The sequence below is a fragment of the Oreochromis aureus genome, linkage group 2 (genome assembly GCF_013358895.1).
Source record: "Oreochromis aureus strain Israel breed Guangdong linkage group 2, ZZ_aureus, whole genome shotgun sequence".
NCBI classification, from domain to species: domain Eukaryota; kingdom Metazoa; phylum Chordata; class Actinopteri; order Cichliformes; family Cichlidae; genus Oreochromis; species Oreochromis aureus.
Window position 1 is genome coordinate 27,658,051 of NC_052943.1, and position 20,784 is coordinate 27,678,834.

General features: G+C 40.5%; 1 protein-coding gene across 1 annotated transcript; it reads left to right on the forward strand.

The window, feature by feature from the left end:
- Positions 1-4,067: 4,067 nt before the first annotated feature.
- emx3 (empty spiracles homeobox 3) lies at positions 4,068-20,541 on the forward strand. The gene is made up of 3 exons (XM_031751714.2): positions 4,068-4,691; positions 14,939-15,123; positions 19,603-20,541. The coding sequence occupies exons 1-3, from the start codon at positions 4,325-4,327 to the stop codon at positions 19,768-19,770; spliced, it is 720 nt and encodes a 239-aa protein (XP_031607574.1). The 5' UTR covers positions 4,068-4,324; the 3' UTR covers positions 19,771-20,541.
- The last annotated feature ends 243 nt before the right edge of the window (positions 20,542-20,784 follow it).

Here is a 20,784-nt window from a genome sequence, read left to right on the forward strand (position 1 = left end):
GTGTCCGAGGCTGAGGACACGAGGCACGAAAACACACAGAGGTGCCCCTTTCTTCTTCTACTTTTTGTAAATGCAAGATCGGTCCTCCTCCTCTAAACTGCAACAATATGTTTGCCATAAATTTCATGTTTTCAGCTGTTAAAACTTAATTATGATCATCAAACACCTTCGAAACCCTCTAATGATTCATTACAACTGATATACTTCATATATTAACGGTAGATTAGAAAAATCTAGACTTGCTCTGAATATTTCCATTAACCACAGAAAAATTATTTGTTCTCACAGAATTTTAAAAAATCAAGCTTTACCCTAAAAACAGATTAACCCAGTGACGTACCAGAAGGTAACAGGTAGGCATCACTGTAATGGACTCCCCCGACATGTTTAAGTGCAAGTTTTCACAAAGCGTGAACATTTCTGTACTTTTCATTTGCTTTTGATGGTAATGAGCAGGATCAGGAACCTGTGGTGTTCAATATTGGCAAAGTTAAACTCTGGAATAAAACTGAATGTGAAATAGAAAAGCCTGTATGGGACCACTTCACAAAGGTGGCCTGACCATACAGAGTATTAGGATGTTTGCCAGAAGTGGATCAAGAATGTTAACCAAAGGATTTTGTCCCCAGTAACAGCACTGATGAGATTTGTTAATAATGGTCTATATCTTGTTGGTTTATATGCACCTGCTTAGTATAGGCTCGTTTTATAAAACCTTTTTAATGTATTAGAAATGTATTATTGTCATTATCTGAACATATTATAAAATAACCTGAAAATTGCACCTTCCTGCCTTGCTCGGTTGTCTCTAACAACCTTTGGACCGATTTCTGCGAGAAGGTAACACCAGCTAACACTAACTGGCTAGCTACTATTAGCTTAGAAATACAGTCCACTCATCTCTAACATCCCCAAATGACTGGCTCAACACAGATTACAACACAAACTACGCATGACAACAGAAACTAACCCTGATGTGGCTTCAGATTTTATTGTACTCATGATATCATGAGCAAGCAAGGCCCGTTTTATGAAACCTGAAAATATTTTTTCTTAAATTCAGTCAAACCGGATGCAGTTTGAAAAGATAATAAAAAACCAAAACCAATTATAATCAACATTAACTTGCCTGCTAATATGGACAAACTGTAACTTATCTACAAAGCAAAATACAGGTTTAAGGTGATGTCGATGGCTAATTTATCTAAACCCCCAAGGCTAATCCGGTAAGCTAGCACGTCACTTTCACATTACTTTCTTAGCTAACATTATAAACAGCAGCTACCTGGCTGTCATCACTATTAAAATAATATCTGAATGGAAAAGCTAGTCTGCTAGATTGCCCGATGACCTTACAATCTAATGTAATCCATAACAGTCTTATTTTAGCTGTCAATAAATCTGGTTTGAAGCAAACCAAAGATAAATAACATCTACTTTGTACTCTAACAGCCGACATGGGAGCGTTTAGCCAGCTAACTGTAACTTTGGCAGAATAGTTAACTTAGTCAGTCCTGCCTGACTAAGCCTTAATTATGCTTCTGTGTTGAATCTACAACGTAAATCATGCAAAAGGCCAGTGTCGTTAGCAGCGCTTATACTTGTGTGGCCTGTATCGGTGCACGTCAGGTTACAACGTAGGGTATTCAGACGTTTCTGTGGCTACAAGGGATTCATACAGAAAAGTATAAATCTAGTGTCAGCACGTAGCTGCTACAGTAATCGTAATTCAGTTGTTGTAGTGATCTAGCTGCAGCCTACTTAAAAAACAGAAATTCAGAATCTTAAATTTTCTAATGATTTAAGATTCTAATGAAAATACAACAGAAGTGACAGATTTCCTTGAAATATTTATTTAAAAAACACAAACAACACAGGCTGTTAGCTATAAATAGCTAATTCTACCCAGTCACATGCAAAGTGTTAAGGCAGTGCAAAGAATAATATCACATTACCTTTTACTTTAAAAAAAAAATATAAATAAATAAATTTACGTAAATTTATAACTGGAGATGTAATTTCAAACTGTTATTACTATGGGCCACACTTGATCTAGCCTGTATATCAATGACTTGTTTAATAAAGTTTTTATCCCAAAACTGTTTATTATTTGTCTTATATTTTCATGTTGGAGTAATTTACATTACACATACAGTCAATGGTTCAGGTGTCGTCTTCACTTGATCTGATTTTCCAGGCGTTTTTTTTGCTCTCTACAAAATTAATCTCAGCACTATATCAGCATTATATTGCTATGAATCATTAGGAAAAAGAAACATTTCATTTATTTACTTTATAAAAGTGTATCTCCAGGTGTTACTAACGATGGAAAAAGCAGATCTCTGTGTAGTGATTTAACTGTGGTTATGTAGTGTTTACATGAGAAGAAATGAACCATTAAGTTTATGTAATCTGGTGGAAATGTGCTCAAAACAGCAGCTCAGTGAAGGAGTTACATAAACATAAGAGTGATAAGAGGAAAAAAAGAAAAAAATGTTGTTTGAGCTGTGGACTGTTTTCTGATTTTTATTCTTTTATTTTTTTACTTCATGTGATTTTTCTTTTTAAATAGTTTAATTTACATAAAATAAAACTTCAGCTGACTAAATGTACTTCCCATCATGCACTGCATTAAGGCGATGACACGGTAGAGATCCCTCGATTTCACTGAAGTTTGATTGTGATGGACGTGTTTATCGCCTCGGTCACAACACGAGAGCACAGGACGTCTCGCTGCCTTCAGCTGCAGGACAAAACACATAAAAGAGGGAGTTTTCCTCTGACCTTTGACCTCCAGGGTCAATTGTCTTGTTCTGAGTCAATTGAAGTGTCACTCAGAGACACACGGAGAGCTGTGTTTTCATCACTTCAGAGGACATCACATTGGCTTTTATTCACTTCCTGGAGACTCACCTCACAGTAAAATGTAATGACTGAAGTTCAGAACCCGACTGTGTGCGAACACACTTCAGTGTGTGAGTGAAGCACAGAGCAGTGAGGTCCACGGTCACGCTTCACAGTTTGGACCTGAAGCTCTTTGTTCGTGGTCACAGAGAATACCGTGAAATTAGCGTCAAAGGTGTTCTTACGCCAGAAAAAAGGAACTTTTGGGGAATTTTTCAATTCTTTTTATGGATTTCAGGAAACTAAACATTTGACAACAAATCACTGACAAAAATACACACAAGCTAGTTTTTATACAATCTGAGAACAAATCAGGGGCGTTTATGCAGCAGCATATAGATGCGCCATGTTCACAGGAAGTTATAATAAACTCACAGTTGTTACTGTGACTTCACATCATACACATTCAGGTAGATCAGCAGGTGGTCGCCATCCCGAAGCCCCTTAATAGAAACAGTTTTAGACTCATTTTTAATTTTTTCTCTTCCTTCTCATCACAAAATAAAAACAGAGGCACGAAACAGCTAAAAGTAGCCACGGATAGTCTTCAGAGTTTAAATATTGTCTCATTCCTTCATTTAATTAGTTTTGTGTCCTCGTTTATGTCACTATATAAACAGAAAGAGACAAAAATAATTAGAAAGATGCACAAAACGGCTCCACGGGCCTCTTTAGCCTCATTTTCTGTCTTGTTTAATTGTTTTTTTCTTTTTGTTTGCTTCAAAAACTAAAAACAATTACTAAGATGCGCAAACTGTCTCTTAATCCGCCCACACACACCGGGGTCAACTGTTCGTCACATTTTCACGATAAATAAATTTCTTTAAGCACATTTCCCTCTCACTCAACGAACATTAGAAGACAACCAGATGATGATTTTTAATTAGACAGCTCATATTAATCATCTCTGCTATGACCTCATCACTCTGATCATCATCCTCCTCTTCATCATCCTCTTCATCACTGTCAGTCATTATCATCATCACCTTTAACATTCCTCCTCCTCCTCCTCACCGTCATCCTCTCCATCAACAAAATGGCAGTCGGGGCGGCTGCTTGTGCGCATGCTCGGCGCACACCTCTGGCAGAGAGGGCAGGTATCAGTGCCGAGGCTCCTGACTGACAGACACTCCCGGCTCGACTCACACATCAGCGCGCGGCGGCACGAGACAGGAGGACACGCTCAGAAAATGCTCAGTCTCTGAGCATTTTCACCACGACAGCGGAGCTCGCCCCTGGCACAGGTGAGAGGAAACTTTGGCCCCTTCCCGGTGCGGAGTGTCCGGATTTGCGCTTTTACGCACAGCGGAGAGCCACCATGGGGGGAGTGGGAGTTTGAGCTCCCCGAGTCCGCGGACCTGGACTGACTGGACGGCGGGTCGTTGAAGAGTTGAGCGCTCGGTCTGCAGCGGTGCTCACGATGTTCCAGCACGGCGGAAACAAGAAGTGCTTCACCATCGAGTCTCTGGTCGGGAAGGACGGGAGCAGCCACGGCGGCGGCTCCGGGGAGGAGCCCATCCGGCCCACGGCGCTGCGCTTCCCGGACTCCCTGCACCCGGCCGCTGCCGCCGGAGTGTTCGGCTCCTGCTTCCAGGGGAGCAACGGGAGGACTTTGTTCCCGGACATGGTGCTGCAGGAGCCCGGTACACACGCGCAGGGCCCCGGCGGGCTGCCGCTGCACCCGCTTCAGATCCCCCCGCAGAGCTTCTTCAGCCCGCAGCACCGGGACGCGCTCAGCTTCTACCCGTGGGTGCTGCGGAGCCGGTACCTGGGACACCGCTTCCAAGGTGAGCCGGGAGGAGGAAGGGTGGCGGGACCCTCGCACTCACTCCCGTGGTTTCTGTCGCGTTTTAAACGCTTCCAAGCTCTTTTGGGGTCACAGTCGGTCTCTCCGCGCTCCGTGGGTCTTTTCTCTAACGTGTGCGCGTGCGCTGTCTTAAAATAAACGGGTTCAGTGAACGAGTCTTCCTCGTAGTTTGACATTTAATTGTTCTCTGGTATTATTATTATTATTATTATTATTATTATTATTATTATTATTATTATTATTATTATTATTATTATTATTATCATTATTATAATTATTATTATTTTTAAGCATTCGTTTTGACTGGTTTAATTTCAGTTCAGATTCAGAGCTAAAAGGATTTTGTAGTAACAGACTGAGTCACTGTCAGAGTTCAGAATCACACACAATAATCTGATGTCATTTGGGTGTTTTCCAGACTCTAAAAACCAAAGAAGTTTCGATGAACTTTCACTGTTTCCACACACACACACACACACACACACACACACACACACACACACACACACACACACACACACACACACACACACACAGTCACTATAAGTCAGAAACCCCCCTTTTCATTTGCTCCTGTGTAAGTAGGAAACTCCCACCTGTAATATCAATAATGTTATTATTTAATAATCTGCGTCTTTCTGTCGGTTTTTCTGTTTTTAACGAGGTTGAATTTTTTGCTCCTCCAAACTGAATCTTCAAAGTATTCTGATTTTATTTTCATTTTTTTCCCGCAGACAAAAAGTTTGTAATTTTAAAGCTTAGGTGAGATCGAGGCGCGCCGATTAAAGCAGCAACATGTCACCGTTAATGTATTTATTCTGCTCAGGTGATTTATGTGTTATTGATGAAGGTGATTATGGATCCAAACTTTCAACTTTTCTAAAAACAAAACAAAACAACAACAACAAAAAAGAGATCAAAAAACCCCGTTTTATTATTTCATCATATTTTTTTTGGGGGGGGGGGACTAAACATTCAGAGTTTCGTTTAAAGAGTCATTTCGTTTTTCAGAGAAAACGTTTTTTTGTTTTGTTTTGTTTAGAAATTGATTATTGGGAGCTGCTCTTTGATTGGTGATCGGAAAAAGCGCAGCAGCTAAAAACAGGCCGCAGAAATCTTTAAAATATCAATAATAAAAATCTGATCAGATCAAGTAATGAAATGTTTTTCTATCCTAAACACGGACATTTATTTAACTAATTGATTCCATGAAGTCATATAAATAGGTCAGGTGTTTAATAATAATAATAATGATAATGATAATATGAAGAAGATGGCTATAACAGGACAAAAATAAAACAATAATATTTAAAAAATCATTTTTATCTTTATTTTTTATTTCGGTTAACCATAGAGCAAGAAAGAAAACAAAAAATCCTATTTAATCATGCTACTCGATAAATAAAATAAATTACAAATAAAAGGAAAATAGTAAATAAAACAAACATTTTGTATATTAGCTAAACATATGTAACATACACTACACAAAGAATACAAAATTGATAAACTCAATTTTTGGCAGTCATAAAAAGTCTAATTAAATTAATCATTTAAAAAAATAACAATGTTGTGTAAATGAATTTGTGTCACTATTTAAAAAACAATTTTATTTGATCTGGTTATGTTTGTAACATTACATTTTTTTAATTAAAAACAAAAGAAAAAAGCAAATTTCTTCAGGTTAGTTCACAGAAAAAATACAAAAAAAGTAAAATTTTAAAGACTAGAATAAAAGTGTGATAAAATTTGCCTTTTGTGTAATAACGATATAAATATATAGATGTATCAAACAGGGGAAAAACAGTTGTTGAGAATCAGTTCAAATGTAAATATGAAACAAAACAATTTTTATTAAATTAAAACAAAAAGTAAAATAATAATTGTTTTTGGTGCAAAACAACCAAAAAGACACGTGTACGTGAGCTCACAAACTCAAATAAATAAATGAATAAATAAATAAATAATCCTGACACTGAACAGGCGAGATTCACCTGAGGGGCTGAACCTGAGCTGAGCTGCAGCTCGGTCACGTTTGGTTCACAGGTTTCAGTGAAGTTTCAATAAAGTTTTCGTCTCTCAGTTTAACTCTTAAATCCAGTTTCTCTGTGACATCACGTCTCAACGTTTTTATGAATCACTGCTGTTAAAAGAAAAAATTGAAACCATAAAGTAAACTCAGCTGCTTGTGTCAAACAAAAACCCGAGTGTTAGCCCGCTTTATGATATCTGCACATTTATTTTTGCAGTTATCTATGTCAGGAATATTTGTAAGATTTCTGTGGCCTGTTTTTGTTTTTTCAGTCCCATCACAACAGCTTTATTTACATTCACGACTGGATTCAGTCATCATTTTTAAAGAAGAGACTCAGAAATCTCTGTTTCAGCTTCGGTTTACAGCTGAATGATGAGAGGAAACATTTTATCCATACTATTTTTTTTAAATTATACAATTAAATATCTACGTAATTGTGGGGATTTAAGGAAAAAATAAATTTTGCTTTAAACCCTTTTGTAAATTTTCAACCAAAGGTAAACAAAAATAAATCTTTACAGAGTTCAGTGATTAAAACAAGAGAATCTGCTGCTTTTCTTTTATGACTGTTATTTTTATTTTCAGTTGAATTAATATTTTTAGAGTTTTAAACATTCCAAGACATTTTTGGTAATTTGTTTAACCTTTTTTTTTTGGCCAAGTTAATTAATTAATCACCAAAATGTAATTTCTATTTTTCCTCAGGTAGTTATAAATCAGCATTTTCAGAGTTCACTGCCCAAAGAGAGAAAATCTTTTTGTTTTTTAATCCAGATGTGTCCTTCAGCTTAGTGACATGTTCAAATTTGAAACAACAATAAACATCCCAAACACTTCAAGTTCAAAAGGACCACAGCTTTGGGATTATTTTCAGCAGCGAATCGATATAATGAACATCTGTGCCAACACGTGTGTGTGTGTGTGTGTGTGTGTGTGTGTGTGTGTGAGAGAGAGAGTGTAAATAGAGTTAAACTGCAGAGTTATCTTTCCCTCAGGTGAACTGATTAACCTCCCACACCACCACATTTCTGGCTCATCACATTTCTGCATTTCACCAAAATCGAGCAGAATCTCTTTCATGAATGTATTTTTGGTTGTAGTTGGAAGTGTCGTTTTCCCGCTCCGTCCTCGGCTCCTGCCCGCCGTTTTTCTGACTCTTTGGGTGTTTGGATCTTTTTGCTGTAATCTTTAATCCTGTTGAGTTCTGCTGTGGTTCTTTGTGACTCCTTGTGGCAGTTTTTGTGTTTTTGTGTAGTTTTGAGTTTTTGTGGTTGTTTCCTTTGTTGCAGATCTGAAGTTGTTTTGAGTTTTTCGTTTTGCGTCCCTCTGCGGTCGTGTTTTCGACTCTTTGCTTGACGTAACTTTACAATAAGATGAAACTAAGTCGACGTGTTTGGAAAAAACCCAAAAATCAAACGAGTCAGGTTATTGTGTTTTTTACATTTCGTAATACTTCTGCTGATTTTCTGTGAGCGCCTGTGAACCATCAGTTTTTGGTTCTTTTATGATTGCTTTTGTTGTTTTTGCTCAGGCCTTCTGTTTGTTAACGGCAGCCAATCCAAAGAAGGTTGTCTTAAAACGGGGAGGAGCTAAAACTGCTTTTGTCAGACTGAGGATGAACAGGCTGAGATACTGGAGGATTATGGAAATGAGCAGTACGGGTCGCCTTCATCATTAAACCCTTTTTAATTTATTTTTTCTCAGAAAAGTGAAATCTGCGTTTAAAGACCGTTAACCTTCAAACATGGCGGCGTGTGCCGTGACCCACTTCCTGTTTATTACAGACTAAAACCTGAACTCTGGTGATGTTCAGCATCTGTTTCAAACGTGCAGATGTGACGTACCCGTGACATGTTTCCTGGTTCCTGAAGCACTTTAATCATCATTAATCAGACATTTATATTCACACATCTGCTCATCTGAAGGCTTAAAAAGACTTAACTGACAAAATAATCAACAGCCCACAAAAATACTTTGTTTGTTTTTTCAAGCTGAAATATGAAACTGTTGGAGATGGATGCTCTGAATTTTTAATGAACTGTAATTTAAGTTCAGCCAGAAAATCGTCTATTTAGTTTCTTCAGAAACTTCAGAGCTCAGCTGATAATTGATTGTAATGATTCACGATCGATGGAGCTCACAGAGGAACATTAAAATTGATTTTAAAAACAAAGAGAAAGTATCTGCGGGTTGCTCTGACCCCTTTCTAAACTAAAACATTGATTCATTGATCACTTTTGTCACTTTTCGAGCAAAGAACAATTAAAATATCCACAGTTTCAGATTTCTGCACCTTAAAGAGAAGTTGTTTTACATTTTTTTGTCACTGTAAGCTGAGTTTTTTGCTCGAGGCTTCATCTTGAGCTCAGGTTTGGATGTTTAGCTGCAGTCTCTTTAAGCTTTCCTACAAACTACGCAGACATCATTAAAGACGACCCTCACGGGCGTCTTTAGTTGTTCTTACTTCAGTTTGATGAGCGACAGTTCACCAGTTTCATCCTGTCTCTCAGCTCCAGAGAAACTTTTCATGTAAGCCTGTTTGACTGAAATCATGAAAGAGAAAGTTTGAATAATCCTGCTGACAGACTGGACCGGTCACATGACCTGCTTCTCTCCATCTCGGAGGTGAAAACCCTCCAGCGAGGCTGCAGGCGCTGGTTCTGCCGCATGAAGCTGATGTTGATGGTGTTTTTGAGGGTGCGTCAGCTTCAGTCTCGCTGTGGGCGCGCTTCTTTATTTATGTGAAGCTAACGATTCAGCCTCCTCCAGATGTTCTGGCTTATTTTGTGTCTTTTCTTTTCGGAGGTGACCTGATTAAATGTTCTTCTTCACATCTGGCAGAGATTTTAAATGAACATGAATGTGTGGACAGTGTTTTCTACATTTTAGAAGATTTTACAGTTTATTTGACGTCATAAACTCCTGGACTTTAGTAGTTCTGTTTGAAATAATCGTGTTTAATATAATAATTTCACATTTCCTCGTTTATTTATCTGAACATTTATTGGAGCGCACACGTATCATTTTCCAGTTTTAAAGGACGAGAAAGTTCCCGCCAGGGTTAGTGCAGTGCAAGTAAAACTAGTTGATAAAAATATTTCAGGTACCAGGTTAAAAAATAAAACTAACATAACTGCATTCTATGCTTAAATAAAAACCTAATAAATAAATAATAAAATGTAGGGTAATGTGTTCAGTTTTAGTCTTTGTGCATAAACGGGTGAAGAGCTTTGCAAGGCTTTGCTTGTGGAAATCAAGGTAACACTGAAACTGATAAAAACTCACACAAACAATTAAAACAAACAAACAAACCGCAGTGAGTCTGCAGGCGTTGACTTTGTCGTATTTTTGTGTTTTGCTGGTGTTTCTGTGCTGTTTTCCAGCCTTCAGCTGCTTCTCTTTGTTCTACTCGCTCGCCTTCGCTCGGACTCTCACGTGTGACGGGGACAGTCCGACTGTAAATTGAACTTTTATGTGGTGGAGACGGCGGCGTTCGGCCTGATTCCACTGCAGAGTATGAAACTTTAGGTGGAGGCGGGAAACAAAAGAAACAAGCAGAAGCTTTTAGTCTGGAATCTGAAACCATGTTTTTACACGGGGACGTTACATTTGAGCTCGAGTCGGTCACGCTTTACCTCTGCTGGCTGTTCCAGATGTTTGTGGAACTTAATTATGAAATAAGGACTAAATGATGTTTTCTTGTGGCGCCTTTTCTGCTGCGTTTTTAACTTCTGATCTGGAGGTTATAAATTATTCTCAAAGCTTAACAAGATCTACTTTTTCCTGAATTTCCCATTTTTATCAGCTTTTTGTGCAGTACTTTAGGAGGTTGTTTGTTTAATGAAGGACTCATTTTTTGCTCTTAATGGTCATAAAGGAAGAACAACATGTCGCTCGTGTGACGTAGATGCAGCTGAGAGACGTGAAACTGACCTGATGAAGGCCGCGCGCCGAAACGTGTTGGTCAAGTCAAGTCTTTATACTGAAATGTCGCTGAAGCTTAAACTTCTCTCTGTTCTCTCTGGACTTTCGAAGCGGATGAAGTTGTGCCAGAGACCTGTGTTCTGTTTTCAGAAATGTTCGTGCCGTGTCTGTGAAGTTCGACTCAAACGTTTGATCGACAGTTTTTATTTAGAAAACGTTTTTAGTTTTATTGAAAAGCAAATTTACGCAGCTTTTGTTCAACTCGGAGACAAAATCACAGTTTTATTACCAGGTGTAAGATTACAGGTGCAGTGGTCAGCACTGCTGCTTCGCAGCGAGATCTCCGGTTCTTCCTCCCAAAGACATCCATGTTGGGTTAGCTGATGACAGTAGATCAGCTTTAGGTGTGAACGGTTGTCTGCATCACCTGTCCAGGTGAACCCCACCTGTGTTGACTTTATGAACAAGCGAGAGCCTGACGGACGTTTCGATGTCACGTTTTTATTTTATTTTATTTTTGAGTAAAATTCATAAACTGACTTTTATTATTTGTTAAAAATTTAAATCCTGCCATCGAACCGACTAACACTTTCTTCTTCTTGTGTTTCAACCTTTCCAGCGCGCTCGCCACCTTGAGCCGCTCGCCGCTGATTTTTCCCGCCATGAAGCTGCCGCCTCGGAGCTTCGCGACCTTTGACTTGCCTGAAAACCTCACCGTTGTTACATTAAAACATCATTTGATACTCAACAGAACTATTTGCAAGGCGAGGCGGCCATGAGTCACGCCACCCGAGTCCGCGTTTGCATATGAATGTCGCTTTAGAGACGCTAAGGTGGGATAAAAGGCGTGAGAACGTGTCGGCCATTGTCCTCCTCGCCTCCACGAAGCCGCCACCGTTTTTGCGTAGCGCGCATCGTCGGTGGGCAGAAGTCGGATTTGTTTTTATGTAAAATATTAAGAAAGATATTTCCGTGCGATTTTAATAAACGGTCAGAAAACGAGTCACACAAAGAGAAGCGGCGGCGACGCTCTCGCTCAGATTTCTTTCACCGCGCACGTCTCATAAACAAATGAGCGTCTCGTTTTCAGCCTGTGATCGGTAAAACGATGATTCGCCGCAGTAAAATCTGACCGCAGATCAGATTTAAGCACGTGTTAGCAGGAAAATCAGCTTCATCATCTTTGTTTCACGTAGCTAATTTACATTTCTGTGGCTGACGTCTGAAACTGAACCCGTTTCTGTTCGGCCAGTTTCTCAGATTTACACACAAGAAGTTGTGGCGCGGTCAAAAACGAGTCCCGGCCGTCGTCTTCAGACGTCCCGTTTTGTTCAGAGAAACAAAAATATTCATTCAAAGCTTTGAACTGATGATTTTTCTAAAACTCAACTGTTCGCCTCACGTTCCTCGTTGGTCAACAGCAGATTCGTCTCTTTGTTCAGGATTTGAACTGGCGAACGTCTCCTGACGGTGATTGGACATTTGGACGTTTCACCTCAAATCTATGCAATTCAGTTCAGTTTCATTTATGCAGCGGCAAACCACAGCAACAGGCACCTCAAAGTCCAAAACAGAAGGCGGAGAGTCCCGGGTGTTTAAACTCTAGGTGGCGTCGTTCTCTTTGACCCACTGTTCTCTCTCGTCACCTCTCCAGCGTTTGTTTGTAGACCTGAAGAAGCCTCTTGGATGTGAGCTGAAACGTCTTCAGACACTTAAAGAGGTCCAGTCGTTTTCTTTTCAGCCTCTCAAGTCTGCCATGACCTCTATGACTGAGAACCGACACGAGCGGCACATTTTCACATCCACGTTAGAGTCACACTGAAATTTAGACTTTTTACCTGTTTGGTGTCGCTAAGGAGAAATCTGATAACGGGAACGAACGCCTTTTAGGAATGTGGGTAAAATCCACCCTGACCCTGGTGACCTGCTGGTGGTTTGACGGATGTTTGCAGGTTGAGTGAAGACAGGAAGTTTGCACTGAGTTTGCCTGACAGCTGGAAGGATCTGACGTAAAGATAAAGGCGGACAGTTTCAGCTCCCTGCTGTCATTCGTCTTCGTTATGGATAAAGGTCGGGCGGTTTTAAGATGATTTTCTAGCATCTTTAAAAAAACCAAAATCTTAGGGACTGTTTTTAAATTGCATTATGTAGAAAACTTGGTGACCTCGGTCCTTCAGGTGTTGTAAAGTAAATATCTGATCCTGTGGCTCTGTGAATGTCCAAACATGCGAGTAATTCACATCAGGAAGATGAAGGAGAACCGAAACCTGCTGTTTAAAACAGTTGATCTGGATTTGGTGCATGGTGTCATACCTGGGTTTGGATTTTTATTCCATATTCAAGCTTTAATCTGTGTGAAAGCCTTCAGCTGGCTTTAAAGAATAATCTGTACGTTGTTAATGAGAAACTAGAAATTAAAGTCTACAGACCTCCAAATATTTCAGGGACTTGAAGTGTCCGTCGTTCTGTGCATCCCTGAGCTCCAGGCTCACAGCTGTGGCAGCAGACATTTACCCTCAAACATCTCGAAGACCGAGCTCTGCGATTTTTTCGAAAATCGAATTTTAAAACGTGAAAGATGTTTGAGGGTTTTTAAAAATCCAAAACATTTTTTTTTTCATTTTTAAAGCTTTAATAGAAAAAATAATCACATATGTTTACGAAACTTGACTACTTGTTCTCTCAACCCCGTCATTTTGGACCAAAGTAACCTGAAAGTTGGCAGTTCTGACCCAGATGTGGCCCACATCTGTAGTTGTCTTTAGGCCTCCGCTCGTCCACAGGTCCTCCTTAAACAAGCACGGCAGGTGTGCGGCGACTTGCTGATGCCCAGACGTGTCCACCGCCTGTGTTTTAATGTTTGTTTCCCCTCGTTTTCAGATTCCTGCCTTCTTTTATCTAATCTCACATTTTTTCTTTGGGCTCCAGATTTTGCTGCTTTGCATTTCCATGAAGCACTTTGTGACGTTTGTCTGTAAAAGCTGTTTCTCCCAGCTGTTTGGGACTAAAGCAGAGAAATAATTTCCCAGTTTAAAGCCTGCCACATGTTCACGTTTCATTTCCTGGTTTATAGATTTTAGTCCCACAAACTCCTGTATAAACTTATAAACGATATCCAGACCTCTGACATTTACCTGGGCACAAATTAAAGAGAAAACGGCAGCGATATTCAGATTTCTGTTCTGGAAAATTATCCAAATGAGTGGCGATTTCAGCAGATAAAGCTTCATTTGCATATTTAAAATTAACATTTCAGAAAACATGAAACACAAAACATCATTCGCGGGATTCAGCTGGGAAAGTTTGACGGTGCAGGCTGCGGTCAAGCTGCACATGCAGATGCAAATGTCAAACAGACGAGGTGTTTGTTCAGATTAGTCAGAGCAACACACACACACACACACACACACACACACACACACACACACACACACACACACAGCGTGCTATAACAATGACGAGCTGTGCTGCTGCACATTCCTGTGTCTGTGAGGATCAGCGTGCGATTGCTACCAAAACGTCACCTCTGTTGTTATCATTTATTAATGCAGCACTACACTTTTCTTGTCACTTGCTTTCAAACCCTAATGAGATGAAGTAGAACAACAAAATTAAACCCAGACTCGGAGGGATCGCGTTTAAAAAAAAAAAAGAAATAAAATGAAGATCTGAGAGCTGAATTTGGTGAAAAAGAGTCAGCTGAACACAGAAATGTTGGTAACAGTGAGTCGCTCAGTGGCCTGAAATTATTCCCACTGCTCTCAGCGCTCATCTCAAGATGAGTTAGTAATTTCACAACCTGCTGTGGCCTGGATTTTTCCTTTAAGGCTACAAACAGTCCAGCTGTGAGCCTGCAGGCTCCGCTTGGGGTGTTTTAATCAGAAAATAAAACGTTTGTGAGTGTTTGTGTGTATTCAGACTTTATTTATTCTCCTTCATGTTTCCACCTTTAACCTCCGGCAACAGTTTTCCCTCCACTGATGCAGTCAAAGAGAGCAGCTTTGCATGATTCACGATTCAAAATAATCCTTCTTTATGTCACACTGAACCGTGACCAAGCCTCTCCCTTCATCCTGCCTGGAACGAGCTCCTCCTCCTAACACCAGCTTTCCTCCAATTGGCTGCCCCCCCCAATCACATCACAAGTATCCAAGATTAGAAAAAAACTGACAAACTGAGTGGTTGGAGCAGCAGGGATCACTGGACATACACTAAACTCATTGCTACAAACTAACTCAGCTCTGTGTGTGTGTGTGTGTGTGTATGTTCAGGTGAGGACAGCAGTCCGGAGAACCTGCTGCTTCACGGTCCATTCTCCAGGAAACCCAAACGGATCCGGACGGCGTTCTCGCCCTCGCAGCTGCTCCGCCTCGAGCGAGCCTTCGAGAAAAATCACTACGTGGTCGGAGCCGAGAGGAAGCAGCTGGCCAGCGGGCTGTGCCTGACCGAGACACAGGTAGGCATCATGGGAAACCGAGCAGGAGGAGCAAGGCATGATGGGAGGGGCAGGTAGATTTAGCAGAGAAAATGATGAATTCACAGTTTAGCAGAGATTAAAAAAAAACCTCTGAAAACTGCAGGGTGAATTTAAATGAGATGAACTGATGAAAATGTAAAAAAGCATCAAAACATGAAAACGCGCATGAATACATAGACTCTAAGTTTAATGAAAAGTGATGAATGAATGGATGAATAAGCAACGAAACACTTACATGGGTCATAAGTTTCTTCAAAATTAAAACATTTTTGGAAAATATGAGTGAATGAAAGTTAAGATTAAATCTTCCACCTGAAATATTAGTGAATGGATGATTGATAGAGGCATGAACAAGTGACTAATAACAGTCTACAGTGAAACAAAAACCCCTGAGTGAATGAATGAATGCATCATTTATAAAAAATTAATGAACTCCATAAAATGAAAACATAATAAAAATGCTGAAGACATATTAATGAATGAATGAATGAATAAAGGGCAAAAAGCAAAAAACTCTACAGAAACAACAAAACTGAATGCAAAAAAAGAAAGAAATTTTCTTTTTTTTACTACTCTGTCTATGAATGGATGACCTGAAACAGAGAAATGTCTTTTAGATGAAAGCATGAATACATCAATTAAATAAAGTAATTACTGCTGTTTTTGAAAATCCACATAAATGAATGAATGACGAGCTCGAGAGTCCATCCTGTGGATGGATGAATAAATTAATGAACTTTTTAATGAACCACACAAATTTTGGCATGTTTGTGAAAAAAAACATCTAAATACACCACAATGATTTCTTTTAGGCCAAATGAATGAATTCATGAATAAATTATTGTCTGATGAATGTGTGAACCCAAACTGTACCAATGCCCTTTAATGAATGAATAAAAACAATCCAAGAAACAAAGGTAACAAAGCATATTTCTTTGTGAGTGAACAAGTGAAAAAAATAAAGGTTAATTAGCATAATATGTTATTTAATCTCCTTTGAATTAATGAATGAATGAATTACCTAATGGGGTAAAAATAAAGAATGTACTGAAATGGTACCCAAAAAATCATCTTTGAATAAAAAAATGAAGAAAAACTTAAAAAAAGAGGTTTTTTTTACAGCTAAACGGAGACGAAAGGTTTCATTCAGAATGGATGGATGAGTGGATGAATGGGTGGATGAATGGATGGATGAGTGGATGGATGGATGAGTGGATTAATGGATGGATGAGGATAAACTGCCCAGAAAAAATGATATTTTATGCAAAAGCCAAAGACTGAATATAAAAAACAAAGTACAGCATGAGAATAAGAAGAGGTGAATGAGTGAATCTCTTAAATAAAAACACTCACAGTGTGAGTTTGGGATTTGAACCTGTAACCCTGCCTGTGTTGGTGCCTTGCTCGCCGAGCTCCTCGCCATCCGTCGGGACGATGCTCTGTCAGGCGACAGACTACTGGCGGGGATCCAGCCCGGAGGAATGGTGGGGGGAGGAGTGAGTCGACGGTTAGTCAGCTCCCGCTGCCTTTTCTCAGGGCTGATCGACAGTGTTTGTCATCGGGTCGGCGCGGTGATACGCACCCTGACGCCAGTGATTCACACACCTTTTTTTTATGAGCTAATTTCACAACAGAGGACAGGAAGACAGGCAGTGAGTGATCCATCAATCAGCTGGGAATCAGCCAGCAGCGGTTATTAATTGCACATAAATCACAGCTCTTTGCAGTAACGATCGAGTCGCTCCTGCAGGATGTCTCAGGGCTTTCCTAAAACATCAGCTTCAATAAACAGCCATCACTGCAAGGCCACTGCTGGGGGGCCCCGATGAGGGGCTGCAGTAGGAATACCGCTTACAGTGAGAACACCTCGAGGGCATGTTGGTCTAACACAGTGGTGTCAAACATCTGGCCTGTGGGCCACATCAGGCCCGCGGTATAATTATATCCGGCCTGTCAGTATGCGGGAGCCAAATCTTCAGCACTGCAGAGAATCCATGCAGGCGGGGGCGGGACTTTATTTTGAAATGGAAACCATGCAGCCAATCACATGCAAAGATAGACTGGGATCATACTATTATGTGAAAAAAGGAAGGGGGGCAGACAATAGTGGTACAGGCCAGGTGCACAGAGAGGCGGGGAGTCTGATTTTAAAAAAAAAATCATAATCATATAATTTTTGTCCTGTTTGATCTGCTGCTCATCGCAAACAAGCACAAGCAGACATTTTGGACTTTTAACTGTATTTTTACAGCTTTTCCTACTGATAAAAAACTCCCTTATGGCCATTCATACTACACAAAGTAATTAAGCAAGAAGCAATTAAATGACAGAGAAGTTTGTTTTTCACTTTCTATGATAGACGTTTCTGAAAACAAAAAACTGGACAGTGTGGGCGATGAGCTACCACAACTTTTTCCGTAATTTTGCTGACAAATTTCTTTCTTTGTCTTTATCGTGTAGAAACAATTAAATAAAGGGGAGTTTCACTGGTCCACTGATCAAAATGGGCTGTATGTGGCCCTCCATGTAAAACGAGTTTGACAGCCCTGCTCTAACATTTGCAGCATCCAGCCTCGGAGCAGTTTATTGGTCGATCTATGTGAGAGTGAGGACATCCTCCGTCTAGAGTTTAAAAAATGAACTTAATGTTTTATTCACTGAGGCTTCAAACCAACGACTGAGGTCATGAACTCATCAGGAAGGTGCTCACCGAGGTCACAGGTTACGGCAGACTTCTATATAACCTGAGCATTTATCGAACAAGAGTTATGTCCTGGTGGCCATCACAAAGAAAGCAGGGTTAAGGCACCTCTGCACTGGCTTCACTTTTCAGACCTGGACGGTGCTGTCTCTCGATCTAAATGTTCCAGTGGGATTTTCCAGTTCCTGCTGGCGAAGCTCGAGATATTCCCGGACTAGGTGGGATATATAATCTACCCCAGCATCTCCAAAGACCTCCGAAAACATGACCTGAACAGCAGGAAGAGCTTGGTTGTCCTGCTGTATCCGACAGAGCTGGAAAAAGCTGACGTGCTGCTGGAGAAGCTGATTTGGGTAGTTAGTATCCAACACCTCATTCTTAGGGATGGAAGACAGATTGAGTGACTGGTTTTGGTTAAAGTCCAGTCCCTCCCTTTGGGGCTACAACTCTCTCCCACACAGGTTAGTCATGAAGCTTCAAAGAAGTGTTTAACTTCCAGACTGAGGCAGATTTGTCGTTTCCAGCCCCGAGGCTCTGAGAGGAGCCTCATAATCACTTTCCTTTGCTTCATCTGGAGACTAAGGAGCTCCTGACTTTTCATTTAGTTTGAGAGCGACAAGTGTGACTTGTGGTGCTAGAACCCAGCAGGAAAATCAAGTCTCACATTTCTTTTTATCTTTAACTGCCTTCTCATTGAGAGCTCGAGGATCTGATATTATTAAAGTGTCACCTGAGGCCTTTGGGAATGATGTGTTTCTATCATGTCAATCTGGATCCTGGCATCCAGATTTACTGTCGATTCAGTCAGAAGATTGTGCAACGTGAGCTCGCAGCCAGCTCGACGAGTTTTAACAGTTCTGCATGCCACAGCCGTGTTTTACCAGCGTAGAGGTTTTAAATCACTGCGAGGCTCACACACGTGTATCATCAGCATTGACGGCAGCACAGGATTCCAAAGAGTAGCTCTCAGAGTTCTCAGGTATTTATTTAAGTAATACTTGATGTACTCGTCACGTGTGCAGAATAAACACACCTTCACTTTGTTGTGCAGTACCAGCGTCTTCAAGTCTTCTCGGGAATCTGATCTTCCATCTTTAAATACTCTGCTGTTCTCTGTGCCATTTACGGACTTCCATCGTCATTTCAGATCTATCGGGTCTGACGAGCAACCCCACAGCATGATCATAACTTCACTGTGCAAGATAAAAACTAAAAACTAAAACTAGATGTGAGAAAAGAAAACCATTAAAAAAATTGACATTTGTGTGTTTGCAAAACATCTAGAAAATAAGTTTTCTGAAGATTTTTCTGTGTGAAAAGAATCCAAACCACAGGAACGAGTTTACAAACTATGGAGAACAGTTTCTAAAGGTTTAAGATGGTTGGACTGTTCAGTCTGATTCTTTCATAACCCTCGAGGAAATAATAAAGAGTACATATTTATTTCACTTTATACTGACAACTGAGGTCAGTTTAATTCAAAGTAAATGTGACGGAGAGAAGAGCTCTTTAAATTCAGAAATCTAAAAGGTCTTCTTCACACGAGCTGTAGAGTTTGTTCTGGTTGTTGATCATACATTTATGGACAAGAAATAAAATGTGAATAATTTTAATAAAATCTAAAACAATAAAAGAGGCTCTTAATCGAGTCTAAGAGAGGGAAACTAGTTTTAATGGAAATCTTTTCTCCCTGCACCACAGATTGAATAATGTCTTTATTCAGGTGTGCTCAGCCCTACATGTGTCTCTGTGTGCAGGTGAAGGTGTGGTTTCAGAACCGCAGGACGAAGCACAAGCGGCAGAAGTTGGAGGAAGAGTCTCCTGAAGCTCAGCAGAAGAGGAAGGGCAGCCAGCACGTGAGCCGCTGGAGAGCCGCGACACAGCAGGCCGGCGGCGAGGACGTGGACGTGATCAGCGAGGACTAGAGCGCAGCGATCGCACCGTCACGAAGCTGTCGATACACAGAAACACACACACACATACAGAAACACAGAAACTGCTCCAGGGTCAGGATAGCTGGAACGCACCTGCAGGACTTTAGTGTGTTCAGGCACCTCAGAAGGTACACAGCTTTTATTTTGAAAGGCACTCCAGTTCAGTTCTTTGCATGAGGTGAAATATCAGCATCAGGACAATCAAATCTGCTTTTCAGGTAGTTTACCAGGGTGTAAATAAGTTCACCTTTAATGTGATTTGAAGTCACTTGAATAAAATGAGCCAGATTTTTCATCCAGGTAAAATAAAGCGGGCGGAAGCGCCAAAGCTTTCAGTCGGACGTTAAAACCAAACTGAAGCAGCTTCAGTTCACATGAAACACAGTGCATCCTTATGTCCGAGAGCCTGGACAGTAGACGCACCACGAGGCCCTCCTCAGCCCTCAGTGTCTGAGGTGCAATGTAAATTATTCTTAATCTGACAGAATGACTGGCGACGATCCCCTCGATCTTATTTTGGAAGTTCACTAAATGCTAACTCGCTCGCCCCGCCTCTTCCTGTAAATCACTGTGTTTTAGAAATTTTAGAGACCCAAAAATATTTAATCCCTGTGAAGGCTTTTTTTTTTGTACCACAACATTAGGACAGTTTTTATCTGGAGACTCATAGCACGCACACACACGCACACACACACACACACACACACACACACACACACACACACACACACACACACACACACACACACACACACACACACACAGAAACTGACAGCTTACCTTTCCGAGGACTCACAGACTTCCCTGGATGGTGCCCGGACAGTTTTCCTTTCGGAGTTGAACTTTGATGTTTCTGAGAGGCAAAACTAAAAAAGCAGAAATGTGGTCACAGCTGCTGACTGAACACTTGACGGTGCCAAACGAAGCCGGCGTCCTGAAATTACAAAAAGAAGAGACTAACGTCAGAAGAGACGCTGCTGGGAGAAGGCTTCTGAGCGTCTGTCT